Source organism: Macrobrachium rosenbergii, chromosome 54 (genome assembly GCF_040412425.1).
Source record: "Macrobrachium rosenbergii isolate ZJJX-2024 chromosome 54, ASM4041242v1, whole genome shotgun sequence".
NCBI classification, from domain to species: domain Eukaryota; kingdom Metazoa; phylum Arthropoda; class Malacostraca; order Decapoda; family Palaemonidae; genus Macrobrachium; species Macrobrachium rosenbergii.
In genome coordinates this window covers 41,253,129-41,273,128 of record NC_089794.1, presented here as the reverse complement: position 1 = coordinate 41,273,128, position 20,000 = coordinate 41,253,129, and the positions used below count along the sequence as shown (strand labels likewise).

The window sequence follows — 20,000 nt, the reverse complement described above, 5'->3', positions numbered from 1 at the left end:
AGGTCTGAAACTTGTTTGCAATGGCTAAACCAACTTGGAAAAGCCTATTTTTGAGACTACATACCTGTACATACTTGCAAAAGCTCTGTGCTGGCTTGAAGCCTTCTTGGAAACACTTTCTTACGAAAACTGAAACTTCCTGTAAAAAAAAAGTTCACCACAGGCTTAGAAACTTTCTAGAAAGCTGTTCACTGCAGAAAACTCCTTGATAATCCAGTCTACTAACTTGAAAATTCATTAGGAAGACAATATGAATGATTCAAATTGCTTATAGGTCATTCGTAGACTCAAATTTTCCTTCAAATTGTTGTTCACTATATTGAATCTTGCTTGGAAATGCTATTGCAAAAGTGTAATAATTTCTTGTATTTATTCACTGGAAAGAATCTTCTTTAAAATTACATTCATAAGTTTGCGACCTGCTGTGAAAAGCCGCTCACAGATTTCAATTTGCTTAAAAAGCTTTATGCAAGCCTGAAAATTCCTTGAAAATGTGTTTTGTTATCTCACAACTTTATTTGGTAGACAGATAACATTTGGCAATAGTGTTCAAAATTCCTGAAACTTTGAAATCGCTGTTTGCAGATTTTTTCAAAACATTTTTGTACTATCGAAGTAGTTCGTATTCATGAAACACAATTCACAGCCCAAAGCACTTGTCATAAAGCTATTTTCAGACTAAACTTTCTTGAAAAAACACTCCAGGTCCTCTCTAAGATGTTCGCAAGCTGCAAGCAGGCTAATGCGCCAGGAAAAACCTATTAATTACAAGGCTTTGAACTTCCGTGAAGAAAACTGAGAATGGCGTTATTTGAAAACTTCACCAAATTTCTGTCGCTACCATAACACTTCAAGCTCCGCCAACAACATTCCTTTACATCATTCTCTTTACGGATGTGAAATCTCTCAAGCATTAAGCAAACCGTTTTGAGGGCGTGACATCTTTCTCAGCGTCTCTTTGGTTTTTGCCTTCCGCAAATGTGATCTACTCCAAAACTCCATTCTACGGGATTAAATCATTTTGTCGTGTGAATACCTTCAACAACGTCTCAACTGCTGATAGTACAACTAACAATTGTATTTGACTAAGATTGGATTATCCAGGTAATCTTTTTTAAATTAGTACTTTTTCTAACCAGACGCTTTCGAATACATCTATCTATTTACTTCTCTGTCTGTGTAATATATATATATATATATATATATATATATATATATATATATATATATATATATATATATATATATATATATATATATATATATATAGCATATATTAAATACTTCCATTCATCTTTCCTTTAAAGTCATGGCTCCATAATGCGCAACCTTCCGATTTGTGACAAGTCTTTTTAGGACGAGGTTGCTATAGCACTCTTTGCACTGGCTGCGTCCCGCCACACTAGACTAACAACCAGGAACATAAATCACTGCTTAGACCAACTAGGTCACAAAGGATTTTACAAGAAATAGGCTCAGGAGTTCGACCCTCCCTCATGAAATCGATTTCGGGTCTCTTTCTGGTGAGGTGAATTTGTTAACTACTGAGCAATCGTAGGCGTCCTTTCCCTCAATAGCTATGATACATTTTGCGGAGAATTTGATAGATCTAAAGTACGAATTCTTTTGAAAAATTTACAGCCTCGCAGTGGGAAGCAACAGATTTCTCATTCAAAAGATGGACTTTAGTGGAGAGAGGAACTGGTGAAATCATTTGGCTTTTTAAGAAAAGCAAAATTTCTAGAAAGTAACCAACATACAAGTGTGATTATAGTTGTTCGTTGGTTACTTTCTGGGAATTTTGTTTTTCTTAAAAAGAATTCCAAATGATTTCACTACTTTCTCTCTGCTTTTTTGAATACGAAATCTCTTGCTACCTACTGCGAGGCTGTTACCTTTTCCTATAAATAATTGCCCAAAATATTTGTAAATTTTTCAAAAGAATTTGTACATCAGCATTAAAAACGACTTCAGATATATAAAAGTCTCTGGAAAATGTATTAAAGCCACAAGAGGAATGGTACGCCCTTTATAAATAAAAATGAAATATACACAGATAGAAATAACGTCATTTGCAAGATATTTTGTCAGGTGTCTGATCTAGAGGGCAGAGGGTCATAACAAAGCCCGTTATCTGGTTTATACACTGCTCGTACGTGCATGAGGCCATGATGACATAAAGCCTGTTTAATCTAACAGTAACACCAAAAAAAAAATAATAATAAAAAAAATAAAATGCAAATAAAAAAACGAGATCCTGTGTGACTGCTTAGTGAGCAGTAGGGCGGGGTTGCAACTTCGTGTATATAGGCACACAAAATCTTTAATACTTAGATAATATAAAATATCATACAGGAAATACAGCTCTGGTTTCCAGGAAATTCCAGGACAACATCTGTGATATCCAGGTGATGTGATGTCATGGCAGACATGGCACGCCACTTCCGTCTTGAGAAGGCAGTAAGCAACTTAATTTTATTCGGAATGGAGCTAAAACCGTAGTCAACTTGAGCCCTTCAATGCAACCAAGTCCGGATAAAAAGGAGAAATAAAGGAGTAAAAATATACACTAGTTACTGAAGGTCGTAGCAGACCATACGGGTTTGATACAATAGAGTAAAATTATGGGAAGTAATAACCTGATGGAAGAATGCAAAATACATAATTTTTACTTTTATGCTGAGATCTGAACTGTCGTCTACAACCAATAACACCATTGAAAAAAAAAAGTGATACCTTTCGCATAGATCAGAAATGCCCAACAAAGTATTTGTTGGGCATTCCGCTAACCATTTTGCCCAATCTACGAGTTAGTGTGCAATCTAACATCAAATTTCTACATGACATCGAGATCGAACCCGATGTGAAGGGCAAGGGCGCTACCAACTGAGCCACAAAAATAATAGATTAATAACATTTCAAGGTCTGCAGCAATCCAAGGACAGAATCAAATCACCAGTCCAAGAAATGAAAGGAAATGGCTAATTATCCAACTACAGAAGAAGTCACAACACATATAAAGTAGCAAAAACAGAAGCAATAGAAGTGAATCACTTACCTGAAGGTCAACATCAACATAAATTAAACTTGATGTTGCGATGCGTAATAAGAATAAAACCAGGTGTGGTTGTGCAGTCTGATGATGCCAAAAAAAGGCATCTTACTGATTAGCAATGCGCAGACTCTGATCCCAGTAATTCAACTCTCCGATTTAACTTTTCTTCCAAAATCTTTGTTAGCTCTCATACATAGCCTACTTAAGGAGTTAGTCTCTCTTCTCTCTCTCTCTCTCTCTCTCTCTCTCTCTCTCTCTCTCTCTCTCTCTCTCTCTCTCTCTCCAAGCTTATCATTTTGTTGAAAAAATTCTCTCTCTCTCTCTCTCTCTCTCTCTCTCTCTCTCTCTCTCTCTCTCTCTCTCTCTCTCTCTCTCTCCGAAAAAACTTATTATTGCTTTGGGAATCATTATCTCTCTCTCTCTCTCTCTCTCTCTCTCTCTCTCTCTCTCTCTCTCCAAGCTTATCATTTCGTTGGAAAATCATTCTCTCTCTCTCTCTCTCTCTCTCTCTCTCTCTCTCTCTCTCTCTCTCTCTCTCTCTATCTCTCTCGAAAAAACTTATTATTGCTTTGGGAATCATTAATCATTCTCTCTCTCTCTCTCTCTCTCTCTCTCTCTCTCTCTCTCTCTCCGATGCTTATCACTTCGTTAGAAAATCATTCATTCTCTCTCTCTCTCTCTCTCTCTCTCTCTCTGCAGGACACTTACTTCTTCGTCGGAGACCTTGACGCAGACGTGGAACATCTGACAGCCGGCCTCGGGGTCGGCGTAGTAGCCGCCCGTGGCCTTGTCGCTGCAGGTGAAGTTGGTGTCGGGCATCATGTCGTGGGGATAGTTCGGCGGAGGCTGCTGCGACCCCACCAGCAGGAACAGCAGGAGGAAGAGCAGGAGGCGCGGCTGGAGCAGCGACTGCGAGCTGGGAAGAATGGGCGCTCCTGTTCAGAGAGAAAAGAAGGAATGACAGTTCGGTTACAGAGACGTGACTTCCTCTACTTCCAAAGGCAATTGAGTCTATTCGATTCCCACATTAACTTCAAACCAGAGACTTTTGAACACCAAACTCTATTCACATAAGGTCAAAATGGACATGATAAAAGCTTTATTATAAAAAAAATTTTCCAAGATCAGACATCTACGAATACTATATGCTAGAAAGATGGATTCTATACCGATCACAAATGAAGTGATTAATAATTGTAGGTGATGACTATTGGCTCTGCCGGTTTCCACGCAGTGTAGGACCCACTGTCGCTTGTACCCGACGGTAAAGCACGTTGCAAGGCTCCGTAGGTCGTTTTTTGTTCTTTCATTTTTAAACAAGGCATGACAATTTTTTCCACGTTCAACCCCCATTTTTTATCCGGAACTGAGACCAGCATGAATATGTAAATCTGAGTTTCAAAAAATGAATAAATAGCGAAAAGTTTAACTTAAGAAAATATCAGCCTCTGACAATTACAGTAATTGACATTAACCAAATTTATATCTTACGTATGCAAAAACTAGGCCAGAAAAGCAGCCCACTGACTAACACTGATTACGAACATTCCATTGTGAGGTCTTTGAGTAAACACCACCTGACGGAGAACACATCGTATTATCGAATCATTAAAAAGAATGATCACATTCTTGTTTATTCAAGATGTCCGAGAGGAAGTTCAGATAGATGTTTATTCTCTGTCAATGGCTAATTTTTTTTTGGGGGGGGTTATAGTTTTTTATATGTAACTGAATATTTGCACGCGTGTGTTAAACCAACGCACGAACATTTGCATATATTTATTTTCCAAGAACGAACGCTTACATGTTTGGCTGGTTGGGAATGAACGTCTGTATTTTGCGACTGCGTTTACTCTCTATTCTAAATGATGTTACCGGCAGGCGTTCCCTCTGAAAAGTAGATAAGAGTTCTTTCAAACAAACGACAGAAAAGAAAGAATCCTATTCGCGAGGAAGGGAAGGCGGAACTGGAATTAAAAAAACGACGTTGCTTCATCCTTCTTGCAGCTTGTTACCCACCAACGGACGCTCAAAATTATGTGGATGAGAAAGACGCAACGATGACCTGTGCAAGATGCACATTTCGCGAAGGTGACAGCACCGAAAGGCCGTTCGTCCATCACTTTGGTAAGAATTAATGTTTCTGGTTTCACTGAGTTCGCTTTTCCGTTGAAAGTGCTTGATTATCCGATACAAATTCCACGTTCCATATCAAACGATGATGGGGCACCCCGCGAGAAGCAGTGTGTGTGAGCGAGTGTGCTGCAACGCCAGTTTTAGTTAACATGAATCAAACGATCAGCGGGCCTGTGTTTTTCTAAGACGCTGACAACAATATCAGAATCAGAAATTATATCTAACGTTGAATATAGGATTTCCTACTTACTGTCAAATTCCTTTTCAAGTGGCGACCCCAACAGCTGCTTTTAATACACACATTTCATCTCAATTTTCTTTTTACTCTATCAAGATACACTAAACCTGGGGTATCGGATTGCTCGTTGCGTCGGCCTTCTACTGAAGAGGGAAGGGGAAGTTGGGGCGGGGGGACAAGGAGGAGGTGGATGACCATTTTCATTTCGTGGTTACATCAACACTCATTCCAATAACCATGAAAAGTCCAACGACTTATGCATTTCAGATCACTTTTCCGCCGAGTGTCTTCCGACTCGGAATGATTTTCGGAATTTACCGCAAGAAACACATTTGGCTGCTTGTGCCAAATAATCACGAGGGAATGCTTTGCCTATTGGACAGTGTCGAGGGGAGGACTAAAACCAGATAAAAGTTTACTCGGCTTTCATAAGTGTCTAGATCCAGATTACAGTTTGTTTTAGTCGAAGGAGATGCGCTCACTAGGCGCTTCCTAATTTCATTCTTGTATTAACAAAATATACTATAAGTTTTCCCGAGTCATGCGCAAAAATGACATTTCTTTTATTGCGTCATAGCCTCATTACGAAACTGATTGTACTTATTCTCTGCCGAAGATACAAACATACTCTTTTTCAATAGCATCAGGAAGGGTCAGTTACCTCAAATACGTTTACTTATAAGTAAAGTTCACATCTTATCTATTTATCGGTTATATATTTGCTACCACCTTCTCTGTTTGACACACTTTACTTATATAGAAATTCTATGCGGTCCTTTTGAGTTTCTTCCATATGAATGTTTGCACATTTTGAATAATTAAGCTGTATTCCACATAGTAAAATGAAATATGTAAAAGGTCAGAATATAGCCAGCAGTTTCGTCCTCCAATGGAGCTCTTCATGGAGCGTTTATCAAGGAATAAAAACTGACATAGAAAGAGGAGGAATAAAAACTGACATAGAAAGGAAAAAAGGTACGAACAGGACAAATTTCCATAAGTTGGGACAGCCACGGTTACGATGTCGACTGGGACCACAGCCACGGCCGTGGCCCCTGCGGTCGTGCACTCTGCATTGGAATAATCTAATCATTTCGTAAGAAACGCCGCAATTTTTTAATCAAAACCTTTTTTTTTTTCTTACTAAACGCTCCAAGAAGAGCTCCATTAGAGGACGAAACTGTTGGCTATATTCTACCCTTTTACATCTTTCATTTTCCTATGTGGAATACAACTGAAAAACATATCTTCTTGTGTAAGATGATCACCAGTATTATAATAATAATAATAATAATAATAATAATAATAATAATAATAATAATAATAAATTATCAATCTCAATACCGCCAAGAACTGGAATTCTCTGCTACTCTCCTTTCCCCCGATACTGACCTTCCTTCATCAAAAGGGAGGGTCTACCTCAAACTCTTCCTTCAGTAATCCGATCTTTTACTCTTGATATTATATTTCTTGTTTATTTCAGTCCTGGGCAAGACAGGAACACAAGGACGCCGGTTCCATCGATCGAGTACAATAATGACAAAGCCAAAGTAAAAATAAAACCATTTTTGAACAAGAGGCGTAATTATCTGCAGGACGTGAAGACTCTGGGAAAACTTACACGAAATTAAGTAAAAAAAATTAATAAATACACAAAATCTTATCTTTTTTGAACTAAAAATGCATTTACAACATACTGGGATGTTAAAAACTCATCTTCGCAGTATATTATTTACTACAGCACTGTTACGCCAATTCTGTTTTCTGGAGAATCTACACACCTCTGTAACTTAATATTTTACTGAAATGTATCAAATTAATTTTAGATCATTTTTAATGGATAGAAAATGGGCTGCCACTAATAAAATTCAGAAAAATTGAGTGTTTAGAGATGACACAACTGATTCAACCAACGTCGTACATTCACTGTAAAAGCGAAAAATAAGCAGACTCGCGCCACTGAGTCTTACAACAAAGAGCATCAGTTTAGAAATCAGGGGCAAGGAGCATCAAGTAAACCACAGTAGCAGTTAAGAACCAGCATAACAATAAAACACATTAGTTTAACAGTATGGGGAAAGCTGCATAATAATAAGCCACGGTAGTTTAGCAGTAAGGGGCAAGCGGAATTCAACATAAAGCAGTATAGTTCAGCGGTCTTAGGCATGCGGGAATCAGTGAGCCGTGTAACTTTCGCAATCAGTGGTAAGCGGCATTATGATAAACAACAGTACTTTAGCTCTCAGGTGGAGGGCGCATTTAACAATGCACAATAGTTTAGCAGTAAGGGACATGCAGGGTACCAATAAATCCCATTAGTTTAGCAGTAAGGGACATGAAGGGTACCAATAAATCCCATTAGTTTAGCAGTCAGGGACATGAAGGGTACCGATAAATCCCATTAGTTTAGCAGTCAGGGACATGAAGGGTACCAATAAATCCCATTAGTTTAGCAGTAAGGGGCATGCAGGGCACCAATAAATCCCATTAGTTTAGCAGCAAGGGACATGAAGGGTACCAATAAATCCCATTAGTCTAGCAGTAAGGGGCATGCAGGGCACCAATAAATCTAATTAGTTTAGCAGTAAGGGGCATGCAGGGCACCAATAAATCTAATTAGTTTAGCAGTAAGGGGCATGAAGGGTACCAATAAATCCCATTAGTTTAGCAGTAAGGGGCATGAAGGGTACCAGTAAATCCCATTAGTTTAGCAGTAAGGGGCATGAAGGGTACCAATAAATCCCATTAGTTTAGCAGTAAGGGGCATGAAAGGTACCAATAAATCCCATTAGTCTAGCAGTAAGGGGCATGAAGGGTACCAATAAATCCCATTAGTTTACCAGTAAGGGACATGAAGGGTACCAATAAATCCCATTAGTTTAGCAGTAAGGGACATGAAGGGTACCAATAAATCCCATTAGTTTAGTAGTAAGGGACATGAAGGGTACCAGTAAATTCCATTAGTTTAGCAGTAAGGGACATGAAGGGTACCAATAAATCCCATTAGTTTAGCAGTTAGGGACATGCAGGGTACCAATAAATCCAATTAGTTTAGCAGTCAGGGACATAAAGGGTACCAATAAATCTAATTAGTTTAGCAGTGAGGGACATAAAGGGTACCAATAAATCTAATTAGTTTAGCAGTGAGGGACATAAAGGGTACCAATAAATCTAATTAGTTTAGCAGTAAGGGACATGCAGGGTACCAATAAATCTAATTAGTTTAGCAGTAAGGGACATAAAGGGTACCAATAAATCTAATCAGCTTAGCTTTAAGGGGCATGCAGGGTACCAATAAATCCAATTAGTTTAACAGTAAGGGACATATAGGGTACCAATAAATCTATTTAGTTTAGCAGCAAGGGACATAAAGGGTACCAATAAATCCCATTAGTTTAGCAGTAAGGGGCATGAAAGGTGCCAATAAATCCCATTAGTCTAGCAGTAAGGGGCATGAACTGTACCAATAAATCCCATTAGTTTACCAGTAAGGGACATGAAGGGTACCAATAAATCCCATTAGTTTAGCAGTAAGGGACATGAAGGGTACCAATAAATCCCATTAGTTTAGTAGTAAGGGACATAAAGGGTACCAATAAATTCCATTAGTTTAGCAGTAAGGGACATGAAGGGTATCAATAAATCCCATTAGTTTAGCAGTAAGGACATGAAGGGTACCAATAAATCCCATTAGTTTAGCAGTTAGGGACATGCAGGGTACCAATAAATCCAATTAGTTTAGCAGTAAGGGACATAAAGGGTACCAATAAATCTAATTAGTTTAGCAGTGAGGGACATAAAGGGTACCAATAAATCTAATTAGTTTAGCAGTAAGGGACATGCAGGGTACCAATAAATCTAATTAGTTTAGCAGTAAGGGACATAAAGGGTACCAATAAATCTAATCAGCTTAGCTTTAAGGGGCATGCAGGGTACCAATAAATCCAATTAGTTTAACAGTAAGGGACATACAGGGTACCAATAAATCTATTTAGTTTAGCAGCAAGGGACATAAAGGGTACCAATAAATCCAATTAGTTTAACAGTAAGGGGCATGCAGGGTACCAATAAATCCCATTAGTTTAGCAGTAAGGGACATACAGGGTACCAATAAATCTAATTAGTTTAGCAGTAAGGGACATAAAGGGTACCAATAAATCTAATTAGTTTAGCATAAGGGGCATGCAGGGTGCCAATAAATCCCATTGGTTTTGCAGTAAGGGACATAAAGTGTACCAATAAATCTAAATAGTTTAGTAGTAAGGAACATGCAAGGTACCAATAAATCCCATTAGTTTAGCAGTAAGGGATAAGGAGTGTAACAATAAACCGCAGAACTTTATCAACAAAGGGAGAACAGCATTCAATAAACTGAAGCAGTTTAATTGTCAGGAGGCAAGTGGCATTATTATAAAGGACAGAAGTTCGGCAGTCAGGGTCAAGCAGCATAACGATAAATCACAGATGTTTAGTAGTCATGAGCAAGCAGTGTTTAGCAATCTGGGTCAGGCGGAATTTCGAAACACTGCAGCAGTTTAGCAGTCTAGTGCAAGTGCAAACAGTATTAAAATAATCTGCTTAAGTTTTGAAGTTAGGAGCAGGCAGTATAACAGCAAACTGAAGCATTGTAACAGACAGGATCAAGGGACATTTCAGTTCACTGAAGAAGTTAAGCATTACGGAGAAAGCAGCATAAAAATAAACAACATTAAACATGTTGTTTGGGGGCAAGGAGTTTTGATAAAAAAAAAAAACTGCATTAGTTTAGCATTAAGGGGAAAGCTGCATAAAAGTAAACCATTGTAGTTTTGCAGTCATGGGCAAGCAAAATTCAGTGAGCTGTAGAGCTTAGCAGTCAGGGAAAGCGGCACTGCAATAAACTGTAGCAGTTCAGCAATCAGGGAAAAGCGGCATTACAATAAACCGCAGCAGTCCAGCGTTCTGATGTACGGAGCAGTGGTCCGCAAGAAGATGCTGCAGCCACAAGAGTCAATATTCAATCTCTAACACACGCAAGCAGAGACGAAGAAAGCGGTCGAGTGCTGCTAAGTAGCAGACCTTGGACACTACGCGTCCTGATTAGATTTCCTTAGCTATACATTCCATTCAACTAGAACAAACTAGGTTTCCTTACCTATAAATTCATTCAACTTGTTAAGACCCTGTGGTTGCATAATCGCTCCAGGAGGAAAAGAGGGGGTAAAAAGGAGGTAAAAAGGAAGAAAAGGGGAGGTAAAAAGGAGGTAAAAAGGAGGAAAAGAGGAAGAAAGATACGAATACGCAACAGGGGCGATTCTACTTACCATGCCGCTGGGAGATTTGACCCATCTTGCGATGCTATTTTGCCTGAAAATAAAAGGAAAAACAGGATTATTCGAATGTACTTGCATTCAGTTATTACGGCATATTCATCCACTTTTATTTACGTTTGAATATAACAAATCTTCGTTTTTATTTTATAGCTTATTTCTTACTATTCATTTTGCATAAATGAACATTTTATTATATAATAACCTGCAAATCAAGTGACAGACCTCGCGGCTTTTTCAGCATTTGTGCCGAATAATAATAATAATAATAATAATAATAATAATAATAATAATAATAATAATAATAATAATAATAATAATAATAAAGAACCCACAATCATAAACTGCGAAACAGAAATTCTGATCCAATTTACGTCTTAAATGTTTTAACCAAGTTAAAATTTTATGTTATTGGAAATAACAGGTCATAATCGTATCAGCTTCAAGAAAACTAAAAAACATATATAAATAAATAAAAACTGTAAATAAGAAATAAAACCAACTTTCAAATTACTTCAATCTAATGCGCAAAAAAAACCAACTAAACGCAAGCGATTTATCAGACTTAATCATATTTTTCAATATAGGTCTGTAGTCTAAATAATCTAGTCCCACAATTATCGGACTCACAAGGCTAAATCAAAATGACCATTAATGCTCTCCACAGGTATGACAGCGAGAGTCATAGATGGAGCAGAAACTGATCAATAGCGACAGAGTGAGTGGCTAAAAGAACAGAATAAAATGAAGAAAATAAGAAAGAAAGAAAAAAAAGGAAATCTAATCCATCATTGACCGCGGTGGCGAATGGAGAGATTTCTACTCCTGGTCGAAACCACAAAAAGTTCGTAAACTGGTTAATAAACCGAGCACTATATTGCTAATGGATCTTTCCAAAGATCATTACAAAAGAGGCACGTGTCCAATTTATATATATAAAGTATATGTGCAATTTATTATATATATAAGTATATGTGCCTTTTTATTATCAATATATATATAAATATATATATATATATTTATATATATATATATATATATATATATATATATATATATATATATATATATATATATATATATATATATATATATATATATATATATATATATATATATATATATATATATATATATATATATATATAATGGGACAACTGCTCTCATACATACATACATTTATATATAAGAATATATACATATAATATACATAAAAGTGCGTATTCATCATTTCTCTATGTGTAGTTGCAAACCCGGATTTACAGTCGTCCAGCCCCTACAAAATCGTCAGGACGTTGCGGAAGGTCATATTGATAAGCTGTGTCTACCGTTTTTAGGCTTACAACTCATTTCGAGGGTGTTGGTAGGCTCTATATAATAAATATATATATGTATATATATACATATATATATGTGTGTGTGTGTGTGTGTGTGTGTGTGTGTGTGTGCGTGCGTGTGTGTGGTTATGCAAAAGATGTTTAAGCTCTAAAAACAATACTAAAATGAAAAAGAGGACGGATGTTACCCTAAATAAAAAGTTATGTTTTTTCCTTCATTTTATGACTGGAGTTTTTAGTATGTATGTATGTATGTATGTATGTATGTATGTATGTATGTATGTATGTATACATTCGCACGTGGTGATGGCCATGTATGAAAAATGATGAAGACTTGTAAATATACTCCTATACCATCTTTATACCTTCTCATGAGCTGAACATATTCCCATACGACAAACCACAAAGCTTCCACACGACAGGTAGCCCGTACGACAGAACATGGAAACTGACGCAAAGATGAAGCAAAACATAAAAATTACATCAAAACAAGGAAATAGATTTCACTTGTCAAAAAAAAAAATTATATATGAAGGCAAGGGCAACACCCCCTAGGCCTACGAGAAGAATCGATGAATAGGAAGCATCCGATCCTCCTTGGACCGACGCATCCGATTCTATCGAGAGTTCGCTGGCAAGAGAGAACTTTCACCGGCCCGGTGTGCGGTTGCACTTGAACTGAAAGCTGCCGTCATCTGGGGGAAATATCATGAGTTTTCACATCTGTCTGGCCCCAAAAAGAAAGAATTAAAAAAAAAATGAGTTAAGAGAACAATTAGAGAATTGCTAGATCGCTTACTTCGCACCACGGATCTCGTTGCTAATCTTTTCTTGAGATTTTGAAGCTTCTGATTCTATTCGAATGGACGCCAGATTTGGAGGGTAAGGTATAAGGTAATGTTTACAAGCTGACAATCAGGATCATATAAACATGCCTTGTCAGCCTCGATAATTGTGTTTTAAAGATTTAAGATGACCATTTGAAACCGATAATCAAGGAACAGCCCTTCTTATAACCAAATTAATCTAACTTGATAATCAAGAATGTGTAGTAAACGCTGCCTCGAACACATTCACTCATCGTTCCGATTTTGTTTCAATATTTATAGAGTAATCAATCTGTTAACAATCAGAACTGGGCGAAATGATGCCACCCTCACTTCAATCATCAGTTAAATCGCTTCGGTCCCACCCGAATAACAAGTTAATGACAGTACAAGGTAATTAGTCTACGCAAACATTCCTGTGTAGATGTGGATGCTGCCCATTTGACACGCCCCTATGTAACATGTGTCTAAGACCATCGGAGTACAAGGCAATTAGCCTTCGCTGTCATTCAGGTACAGGTACAAATGATGCCTCATTAACGTCTGCAATCACGGGGTTTCCACATCGACATGCTTCTGTACCTACATGACAGAGGTCCGTGTGAATCTGTTGTATATCATGACAAATTTTTAATGTGATGAGACGAGCAAGTAAATCATTTATGTTGAGAAGCACTGCACAGATTGGGCATCCAAGCAATTCTAGCTTTGAGGGATATAATTACCTGTCTTTACTTTTACATTAACAACAACAACAACAACAACAACAACAATAATAATAATAATAATAATAATAATAATAATAATAATAATAATAATAATAATAATAATAATAATAATAATAATAATAGCATGTCTTAAAATGGAGAAGCAAATCGACAGTGATGTACTTATCTTTAAATATAAGTACATATACATAACTGTGGATCTGCTTCTCCAATAATAATAATAATGATAATAACAATAATAATAACAATAATAATAATAATAACAGACAATATTCCCATATGAAATAAAATGAATTTGATTTAACTTTAAAAAGACGGCAGAACAATACTGTACTTTAAACGTCCTACATGAAGTTTGTTTGAACCCTCGTGAAATAAGGACAGACTGCATGTGGAAATAATATCAGCAAAAAAACTCCTTAACAGTATAATTAACATACAATACACAAAGGAATTTTACGGCTTGCATGAAAACAGACCGTGTAATAATGACAAATTTGCAAAACAATGTACGTATTGTAATATTGTTCTGAGGATATTTAATGTTCTAACATTAAAACATTACGAGATTCAAAAACAAATAATTCAAGCAAAATATATTTAAGTTCTAACTTCAAAACGTCACAAAAGTGACGAAACTTTGCACAACAAAAAGCAGCAAAAATGATTCCGTAACACGTTTACCAAAGAAAGCTCTTTAGGAATCGCTCATTGCGGCATATTTTCGCTCACGAACAAAAGCAAACGAGGAGAGCATTGACGCTAGTGCGTGTGGCAAAGCAACCAGCCAGCCAGCAACATCGAGGTAACGACTGCATTGGTTAATAAAAAAAAAAATATCTTTATGTTGACAAAAACACGATGCGGATCTGGCGTTGTTGCAAGGGCTCATTAGGATTGCATACTATATGTATATATATATAAATCTGCAAACGCAATGACAGACAATTTCGTCAAGGTAAATGCACTGGAGTAACTCGGGTGTTTTGGGGTTTGGGGAGAGAGGAGAGAGAGAGAGAGAGAGAGAGAGAGAGAGAGAGAGAGAGAGAGAGAACGGTATTAACAAATACAGGATTTTGCCTACTTCCTTAAAGAAAAGGAGACAGTTGAGAAGACACTATATTTGGCAAATGTCATTCAGACACATGTTGAAGCTGGATTTCATGATTTATTTATCTATTTTCCCTCTCTCTCTCTCTCTCTCTCTCTCTCTCTCTCTCTCTCTCTCTCTCTCTCTCCACACACACACACACACACACACACACACACACACACACACACACATATATATATATATATATATATATATATATATATATATATATATATATATATATATATATATATATATATATATATATATATATATATATACTGGCTATCGACCTAAGAAACAGGAGATCAGCGCCTGCCCTATGAGCCTACAGAGGCCCAGGAGGACTTTAACTTTTAATATATTTTAATATATATATATATATATATATATATATATATATTATTGATATATTGTACAGTACAAATAAGAGAAATGGACTTGGCAATCTGAATGTTAGTTGACTTGCCGTATTAAGTGATGACAGATCTCGAAGCCTCTCATGAAAAGGTAATGTCAATTGTTGGTGGAAACAAAGGAAGGCGGAAAGATCCACGCACTGCATTCCTAAACTAATCGAGTGAATACTCTACCATTAAACTCGATACTTTTGATTTCAATCTTACGCCAAATTGCAACCGAACTCCCCTCAATCGCAGTCCCTGCTATCCAGCCAATCATGCCTAATGACCGCGCTCAAGGACACCGGGGAAAATTGGGCCATTTCATCTCTTAATAAAATGACGAAGGAATGTCAATAAAAATGAAGTTAACTGAAAACTCAATTTGGGAAACAATTTACTACTAAATCAATCAAACTCTCGTGTCGGCAAGGACAAACACTCATATGAATGAGTAAGCTGGTTTCCTAAGGCTATTCGCCAAATCTACTTCAATTCATTCATGAGAGTTTTTTTTTTATGTATATTGAGCATCGTGCGTTCCTTTCATTAACTAAAAGAACATTAATATATCAGCTATTAATATGAGAATATTAATATGAGAATGTTAGTAGAATATCAGTGCATTTCTTAGGAAATCAAACGTCTGTCTAATTCGTTATATCCAATGTTTTTCATCCCTTTCATAAACGGTAATAAGATTACATGAATCCACAAATAAAGCGGAAAGGGCAATAAAAACACTTTTAACCCCTTTTTTACGTACTTTATAATATGAATGTTCACTATTCAACATATATACTGTATAAGCAGATGCTGCTTTTATCCAAAATCTATCACCGATAAGCATTTATGGTTTCGAAGACATAACAAACCATTAACCACCCTTCAAACTATAAATAAATAATTATCTTTCTTTAAAAAAAAACTTTCGCATGTTACTGTTGGAAATGGAATAAAAAATACTTAGGTCAAGCACTGGGGCCTATGAGGTCATTCAGCGCTGAAAATGATGTTGAAACAATTGTTAGGAGAGGGTGGAAAGTATGATGGAAGAAAGAGAATATAAATGGAGGTATAGTAGAAGAAATAACAGGGGTTGAAGCTAAGGACCGAAAGGACGCAGCAAAGAACCTTAAGTAATGCCTACAGTGCGCCGCATGAAGTGCACTATAGGCACTACTGTTACTGTGATATCCCACACAAGAGGCCCACAAAAGCATATTTTTTAACTGTTTATACAGTACAGTGCTAGCCTCTATTATACAGACATTTTTCATACAGTTTTGACACATTTATGCTGTTTAAATTTAAAGCCTTCTTCTCTTCTTTCCATACTGTCAACACAAGGGACCCAAATATCCACCTTTCTTGATACAATGTCCGACTTTTCATATCTTATCTTACACTCTCCCAGGGGCACTCATTCCCACATCTTCATATTCTTTACGAAGAAGTTACTTTCCTGTCTCTATATATTTTCATAAGTTTTCTTCCTTGATAACCGTCCGCTACACCTTCCTAATCTCAAAAGATTCCTGCAGCCGCCTCTACAATTTCTCTTCAATCTCTCCAGTCAATAACTGGATCCCAAACAAACTGGCACTTGACCTTACGTATGTTCCTCCAACACCCATGTCTCAACTGGGTCACCCAGCCAGTTCTCTGCCTATTCATCCAAAGGCGAAGAAACTGGAGTCCACCGCAAAGCCCGTTCTACATAAAATCACCCACTTGGAGAAACTGACTTCGTCCCTTGCACAAGCCCTTTTCTCTCTTCAGACGCAGACGTAAAACTCAGAAAAAGTCATTTTATATATAATATAATATAAAACCAGAACAATATCATAGCAAGCATTAGCATGCCCCTGATTACAGTACAGTTACTCAAGAAATGATTATGTAAAGTTCTGACCGGGTAAATTTCACATTTCCCAAATCTCGACCAAATAACCGTGGAGTGTATGCCTTGCCACTATAGTGCTCACAAAACCTTTTAAAGATAAGGAAATTATTTAAGAAAGGAATATGATAATGACGTAATCACAGTCGGTAGATGACATCAAACCCATAGTTTTTTTTTTTTTTTTTTAACAGACGATTAAGATGAAATTAGAGCGATTAGATTTCTTACGTATTGCCCTCACTTCATGATAAACAATTGTTTTCTCTTCCCTGAGTAATGAAACATGGGATTTGAAATTTCTCTCTCTCTCTCTCTCTCTCTCTCTCTCTCTCTCTCTCTCTCTCTCTCTCTCTCTCTCTCTCTCACACACGCACAAACACGCACACGCACATATATGCATACACGCAACTGACAGCTAAATATATAGACAGACATATGTCTACATAGTGTACGAATATTTATTTTTCAAAAAATTTCATGCAAATAACACAACGGTAACAATATTAATCAGCAGATGAACAACCGCAACCAATATAACAATTACGATAAAAAAATCTATGATGAAAATGCCAGCTATAAAAATAATGAAGGGCACGAAAAAACAAACGAGCAGACTGTTATAACTTCGCTCGTGCTATTACGCTCTGTTTCAGGTAATTGCTGATTGAGTGAGGATGGTTAATGATGCTCTGATTGTTAATTGCACCTTTTGCCAAGCGGTGAAACCTTGGAATAAATTACTCCTGTTCGCTGCAATCGATTCATGCTTATAGCGAAGGAGAGAGAGAGAGAGAGAGAGAGAGAGAGAGAGAGAGAGAGAGAGAGAGAGAGAGAGAGAGAGAGAGAGAAATATAGTAATTTTAGTAACATTATATACTGTAATATAATATATAAAAATGTAATTTTAGTAACATTATATACTGTAATATATATATTATAAAAATGTGTATTTGTATCCACACACAATCCCAGAGAGCTGTTAATCCGCTCAGTTTATATAATATACTTTATATATATATATATATATATATATATATATATATATATATATATATATATATATATAGAGAGAGAGAGAGAGAGAGAGAGAGAGAGAGAGAGAGAGAGAGAGAGAGAGAGAGAGAGAGAGAGAGTCGTCTCTTCGAAATATAGTAATTTTAGTAACATTATACATATATAACATATATTATAAATATGTGTATATGTATACACATATCTTTATTTATATATATATATATATATATATATATATATATATATATATATATATATATATATATATATATAGAGAGAGAGAGAGAGAGAGAGAGAGAGAGAGAGAGAGAGAGTTATCATCCATAATCGTAATTTTAGAAACAGCTCATAGCAAAGACTACGAAATTTAGGATTACGCATCGTTGGTCTGACTAAAACTACTCAATAATAATAACAATAACAGTAATAATAATAACCACAAACAAAAGAAAAACGAAACCCCAAGAGAGCTAATAATCGTCGTGTATCATTATGGCCTGTTGTCGTCACATATAGTTTCCGGTGGATTCTTCAGTAATTGGCCCCGATATCGAGGCAATCAATCAGCAACAATGAGACACTTTCACCAGCGAGACACATCCACGAAAGTGCAGTTGTAATTCGAGTCTACCTAACGAACAGTCTTTCAAAATGCAAGTTAATGCAGTCGGATACCTTCGCGCGACGCTTCATTGTATACCCGCGATGCAAGTTTTCATCACGATAGATTGAAAATATCAACGACTGAATATTGTACAGTATTCATATCTGGAAGTTTCCTCTCTCTCTCTCGTGAAAAAATATTAACGATTGGATATCTAATTTTTATACGTACATTCTCTCTCTCTCTCTCTCTCTCTCTCTCTCTCTCTCTCTCTCTCTCTCTCTCTCTCTCTCTCTCTCTCTCTCTCTCAGATTCTTGTAGGGTATGCACATATTTAAAAAAATTAACGATTGAATAGTTTATATAACTCTCTCTCTCTGTCTCTCTCTCTCTCTCTCTCTCTCTCTCTCTCTCTCTCTGATTCTTGGTAGGGTAAGCAAATCATGAAAAATGTTCACGAGTGAATAGTGAATTTATATCTAAACATTTTTTTCTCTCTCTCTCTCTCTCTCTCTCTCTCTCTCTCTCTCTCTCTCTCTCTCTCTCTCTCTTAGATCCTTGGTAGGGTATGCACACCATTAAAAGTATTACGACTGAATGTTGAAAGTATATCTGAATATGTTCTCTCTCTCTCTCTCTCTCTCTCTCTCTCTCTCTCTCTCTCTCTCTCTCTCTCTCTCTCTCTCTCTCTCTCTCTCTCTCTCTCGTCGTCATATTGAATATCCGTTTCCAGTCTCTTTTTCACTCTGAAAGAATGCTTCATCCACAAGCCACCACAGAATCAAAATAACATTCATAAGGTTTACAATTCAGACTGAATACCGGACACCCTGTTGTCAGCACTACTTTTAAATATGTAACCCAAGATTCTCGTGCTGTTTCTGAGTGTAATGATGGGTTTCTCTGGCTTGTCTAAAGGTATTTGTATAATCATTTTTTTTCCATCATCAATGCACCTCACTGAATCCTTTTCTGTATTCAGAACATATCTGGAACAATACACAATGGAACCATTAAGGGAAAGAAAGTTAGTCTTTCTGGTGTGAAAAATGCAGAGAAACTTTGCAGTTTCATTGAGTTATCTCCTCAGAAACGAAAATGTATAATCTACTTATACTCTCCAGTTAATTATTGGGTGTCTCTGACATAAAAAAATATATATATATACTGTATATATCTGAAAGACAAATAGGTTGAAAAATGAAAAATCGAATTTTATAAAATGTCCTCTCTCCTTTTTTGGTAAAAAATACACAGTAACTTTAAACATATTTTGATTTAAGTGAAAATTCCTTTGTATGGTTGAAATATTGCTCACTATTAGTTGGATACAGTCCTAACGCCTATATCAG

General features: G+C 36.6%; 1 protein-coding gene across 1 annotated transcript in view; it reads right to left on the bottom strand.

Moving 5' to 3' along the window:
- LOC136835015 (probable serine/threonine-protein kinase DDB_G0275165) overlaps positions 1 to 20,000 on the bottom strand; it is a 161,909-nt gene that overhangs the window by 57,671 nt on the left and 84,238 nt on the right. The window contains exons 2-3 of the mRNA XM_067098051.1: positions 10,733 to 10,775; positions 3,764 to 3,990 (exon numbers count right to left, since the gene is read on the bottom strand). Coding sequence (XP_066954152.1) covers positions 3,764 to 3,990; positions 10,733 to 10,757 — 252 coding nt within the window. The 5' untranslated portion in view covers positions 10,758 to 10,775. The remainder of the gene's footprint in view (positions 1 to 3,763; positions 3,991 to 10,732; positions 10,776 to 20,000) is intronic.